At 35.9% G+C, this 5,753-nt stretch overlaps 1 protein-coding gene across 1 annotated transcript; it reads right to left on the bottom strand.

Moving 5' to 3' along the window:
- Positions 1–1,130: 1,130 nt before the first annotated feature.
- LOC128553627 (uncharacterized) lies at positions 1,131–2,381 on the bottom strand. Its single transcript, XM_053534800.1, has one exon. It carries the CDS (start codon positions 2,379–2,381, stop codon positions 1,131–1,133), a length of 1,251 nt encoding a protein of 416 aa, XP_053390775.1.
- Between the last annotated feature and the right edge of the window lie 3,372 nt (positions 2,382–5,753).

The raw sequence follows: 5,753 nt of genomic DNA on the forward strand, positions 1-5,753 counted from the left end.
GAGTTATCGACAAAAGCATATATTTCTTTTGACAGTAAAAGAAAGTATTTCTAGACATGCTGCTCTGAACCTTTATATATACGTATAACATAAAAATACATGCGTTTGGCAGTTACTTTCGGAGAGCAGGTTTGTACTGGAACAGAATCCAGGAACACTGGTGAGGTTAACTACCCGCCGTTACATGACTGAAATACCGTAACTGTTGAAAAACGGCGTTAATCCCTAAACAAACAAACAAACAAACATGATTTCAATAGTTTATTCGCACAAAAATGTTATATCTTTCATCATCATACTACAATAAACGGCGGGAATATGTCTATCTCCCAGAGAACATAAAACAATCTTTATTTTACAGAGCGTGTAATAGTTTTGTATCAATACTGTCGTCTATGTAATGTGTTAAATGTAAATATTGTTTAAAATGAAGCTCTGTATTTCATTCTATTGGCAGTCCTGCTTTCATCTTCAGTTTCAACAGTTTGAAGTTATTTAAAATAAATTTAGTTTTGTAATATTTTTTTCAATGTAGTTTTCCATAGACAATGGGCAGCATACAAGGCAAAGCGTATGTACATTGAACTTTTAAACAATAGAATCTATGAAATATTTCTTTCGGACATGTGGTAGCATCAAACAGTATGAAAAATTAGGATTACAAATGTACCAGATATCTTAAACTAGTAGGCTAATTCAAATATTACAATCCAAACACCTACAGTTAAAAATTCCAGGTTTATTAGTTTATCAAACTATCTGGGTGACTGTGATGATTTCAATAATATTAATCTACACACTCTTCGGAATCCGATTTACTGAATTGTACAAAAAAGAATAAACAAAATAGTGTACTTTTAATATATTTTTACAAAATAATGTCTTATGACTAATATTCTTTCCTTTTAGGGCATTATGTAATTTTGTAATGATTCTTGGGAAACATTACTTTATGTACTAAGAGAAGTATGAAAACACGATTCTGCCCAACTTCTAATATTAATTATTTTTACAGATCTGAAAGCTACTAGTAACTGAAGCAGGAAATCCAAATTACACTAGATTTACAAAAGCGAATTTATCAGATACAATGTATATCTTTGAGTGAACCACTTATAATTATATGATGCTTATTGTAAGTCGAATAATTTCACTATGTCGCTGTTTGATTGGTGTGATTGTGTGACGATCAAAGTTGAAGTCCGGTGGTCATAGCACAGCGACTGAGGATTTTTCAGTCCATTTGATCGTTTCACTATTTCACCAATTTTATTTAAATCTTGTCCAATCTGGACAACATTACTAGAATTGAATCCACACACAAACAGATTGCCACTTCCATCTGAACAAATTCCTGTTGAATCTGAGATATCTGAAGCAGTGTAAGTGTTCGTATGTTTTGCATTCACATCAATAGTTATAAGGCCTATACCCAGACATATTACAAACGTTTCATTTCCAGTATCACTGAAGGCAATATGCCGACTCCCGGGAATGTTTTGTAAGACTTTCTTCAGTAGGTTTCCTGTCATATCGTGTATATAGAGTGAGTTAATGTTATCAGTTATATACAATTTATCTCCCTTGTAAGCGATACCAAAGCAATCATGGGTCAGCTTTATCTGACGTGTAGGCGTCATCTGATCTGCAAGGGAGACAAATTGAACAGTGTTTTTATTCAAAGTGACGGCCGCTTCGTGCTTACTTACGCAGCATACACTTAAAGGGTGATCGGGTAATTTACAATGATCCAGCACTGGATTTGTGACATTGTTTGCTCGTTTCAGTGTGTTGTTTTTGTAGTCAGCCATAAGCAGGGCACCGTCTTCTGTTAAACATGAACCATTTACCCAACAGGATGACGCATCATTTTGCATTTTGATATTAAATTCTCTTCTTGCCTTAATTGCATACAGCGCTTTCCTCTGTTGCATCTGTGTGGCAACATGGTGGTTGACTGATCCAAGCGTCTTACAGTTTAATAAGAAATTACGTATAGTTGAATCGGGAGCGAATGATATATTGGCATCATTTGTTAATCGTAATGAGCGAGACATCTCTTCGTTTTGAGCAATTATATTCTGCGCACTTTTCAGGGAAACAAATTGTTGGGCTCGGTTCCCTTCTGCTTTCACGAGACCCTCCTCAGCTTGTTTTAAAATGGCCAATTCATCTTCTGCTCCTTTTTTCTCCTCCTCTAATTGTAGCTTCATTTGCCTGAATTGTTCTTCAATTTCTTTTAAAGATTCTTTCTCGAGAGATTTTAGAAGCGTTTCCATCGCTTTTCGGAAATCCCTTATCTCGTTTTTAGCTTCTGTTTTAGATTTACTTAACCTTTGAATAAGCGCTTCTCTACTTGATTTGATTGCATTCATCGCCATCTTTATATCTTCTAACTTCTGGTCTATTTTACCTGCGTCAGATTTGCTGAGAAGGTTATCGATAACGTCCGGTATAAGGTGGACGTCTGAACAAGTCCTGTAAAAGTAAAGCATTGATCAGATATAATAATGGTTGAAATGATATTAACAAAATATTTTTGAACGTGGATGTAAAATGTATGGAATATAATTTATATCTGTCTCGAGCGTGTGATATATTTGTAGATAGTCTGAAAGAACTCGGTGACTTTGACTTTGGGGACAGAGCGTCTGGCAAAACGTGGATGAACATTCAACTTTCTCAGAATTGAAACAAGTGTATTACGAGTATTTTCAAACAGCAGCTGCATTGTCTCTGTAGGATGTTACTTTTCAAATGGTAAGCTTTACTGGTTCCCAGCTTGTTCGTGTAGAATGAGTAGCAAGACAAATCATATTTACTTATTACCTGGGTCAAGTCTGTGATCGGCAGCTACTTTATTTGTAAGAGCAATTATATTAGAGTAGTATCCTTTCCTTAGTCCCTACCCTAGATCTCCCATCCAAAACTATATACAGGAATGAAAAAGTGGAAACTCCACAGATCGCCCGATAAAAAATAAAGAAGTTTCAGGCTCGGTTTGACTGAGCATGTTCATTGACAGTAGTGGAAACACATGTTACCGTCTACGCCCTCTAGCCCTGGTGGAGCAGAACTCAACATTTGCACCTGTTACAGGTACCAAAACAATTTACAGACAGATTTGTTCATACAGCTGTGTACATGGAACCTTCAATGGTACACAGAGTGCAATTCCATGTAAAGCGGCGTATGGCACTTGGTTAAAGTAAAGGACTTGCTCTAGAGGAAAAAAAACAACAATGGACAGAACTAGATAAGCTTGAATTTAGAGAGGAGATCTGAGGTAATGTAGCGTGAATATCAAAGAAACTGCCAATAGACAAAATAAAGTTTCCTTTTAAAAAGGAAAGGCTTGGCTGGTTTTGGCATAGTCTACATTCTGGACAAGTGGGGGTAGGGGTCATTACATAAGATTCTATGCAAAACATGATTGCTGGGAACGCCAGTCTTAACTTTAGAGGCAAGGGTATTGAACAATTCTTGGCGTTTTGGCTTTTGAACTACTGATGTCCAACCTCCATATAAAATTTTAAGAGATCTAGTCCAAAGCGTTCTAGTTATTAGGTGGAAACCAATTTTCTTTACTAGGCCCCTCAGGGACTTCGACCCAGTGACCGCAAAAACAATAAGGGTTCTCTACTCAATGAGACCAATTATCCTATGAAATTTGAAGACTATGGGTTAAATGGTTCTATAGTTACCAGGCTGAAAGGTTATGGTCTATGAACTGTGCGACTGTCCTACGCCATTTTTTCTAAGGGTATGGTCTATTCCTTACAAAAGGGTGCACGAACGAAAAACAACCCAGATTTGCCGTGGCATTCACCAGTAATTACAATAAGACACAGAAATATAAACACTGATATACAAAATACGGTTGTATTGTGAAAAAAAATGGTTTAATATACCTTGCAGAGCTACTTCCTTAACTTGTTTTAATAACACCCCTACAACAATAATCGAACCAACCATAATAGTCCTTTTGGCAGGTTACATCCTTTCAGGGGGTGTTCTCTAACAAATTTCACAACTGCCCGTTAAATCCTTTTAACAATTACTACAATGGATAAATGTAAACTCAATCATGAATAATGTAAACGTCAAAATTGAGAAGTTGTCAGTTAATCGTACAGAATTACGTTTTATAGTTATATTCATATTGCTGTACACCCCCATTTTAATAATCGACAAACAAAGGAGCAACTGCAATCGGAAAACTTCCAATATTTCCGCATTGCGCAGCTTACGTCACAGGTCACTTGTTGCTGCAACCAATTACTGAATTCGTAACATATTGATCTCGGTTTGCGGCAGCTTCCCGGCTTTTCGTATCATACTAACACACACTTGGGTACCAAAAAAACCGAAAACAATACAGCTCCAAGCCAATAAACAAGTGACCGAGTATTGCAGTTTCAATACAGAAGTCTTCTACCGGTGAAAAACAACTTTAATTGACCTTCAACAGAGACTTTGACCTTTAACTGACAACCATTGGTCATGTGCGTGACACATACTCCAATCATGGTGAGCATTTCTGTATAGTACTAAAACGTCCTTCAATGTAAATAAAAGTAATGGAGCAGAAATGTTTGCTTGACCTTTAACAGTGACATTGACTTTCAACCTACAAAGATAGATTTTTGTGTACCACTAAGATTATCTCCATCATGCACATAAAAGGCATGGGGCAGAAACTAGTTTTACTTGACCTGCAGTAGTGACCTTGAACTTTGATCAGAATAAGTCATACACATGCAGCCTGTTCAACGACAATTCTTTTAGTTCATATTAATTTGTTTTAGCTCGATTGTCATGAAATCTTTTAGCTTATTATAACCACTCTCGAGTCGGCTTCCTGGAAAAACCAGTACTGGTGTCATATGAGAAGTCATAGGTTTGACCCTAGTGGGGCTCGAACCGACGACCCCTGGATTGAGCGGCCGACACCTTATCCACTAGACCACCGCTCCCCCTAAAAACCTTTTGGCAACCCAGTACTTGTAAACGGCTAACAAGTAGACTGCTGACATAATAATTTACTGCAACAGAAATTAACAACAAAGTAGCAAAATTTCTAGAAAGGTTGAATATTACCTAGTAAAGGTGCATACTAGCCAATTTATTAATTTTGAAATATCTTAAGCATATCATCTACACAGGTTACGTAATTGTCAAATGCTTGTCAAATAATAAAAGTTTGAAATGTCAATGTATAAAAATGTTTGAAATGTACTACTTATGGAGTGAGAATAAACAGTTTGCTACTGATTCAGTCATTGTGATTTCATTTTTTTTATTTTTGACTTTTATCATTAACTCAAAATATGCGTCACGATTCAATGGATTGCGAAAACGTAGATGCAAATAAATAAACTATTATCTTTTTAGTCTGAGCACTTTATTATTGAGGATTTTTTAACATATATGCATAAGAAGGTTATATAGGAAAGTTCAACATAATTCACTGCAAGTAAAACCCAGTATAATTCTGTCTGTTTTATAGAACAAAAGAGTCTGCATAACAAATGCTTCACGTGAAGTTCTTTAACAGATATTTAATACCATATCTTAGAGACTGGCTTGATGTGCCAAACTTACATCAACAATTTGACAATGTTGAACACATTACTATTAAAAGCCCATATTTCGCCTATTTTCCTGTAAATCCTCCAATTAAATATGATTTCAATGAATCATATGCACGCTTATTATATTATTTCGTTGTGCTTTACATTTTGATATAACTA

Source organism: Mercenaria mercenaria, unplaced genomic scaffold (assembly GCF_021730395.1).
Source record: "Mercenaria mercenaria strain notata unplaced genomic scaffold, MADL_Memer_1 contig_4134, whole genome shotgun sequence".
Taxonomy (NCBI): Eukaryota; Metazoa; Mollusca; class Bivalvia; order Venerida; family Veneridae; genus Mercenaria; species Mercenaria mercenaria.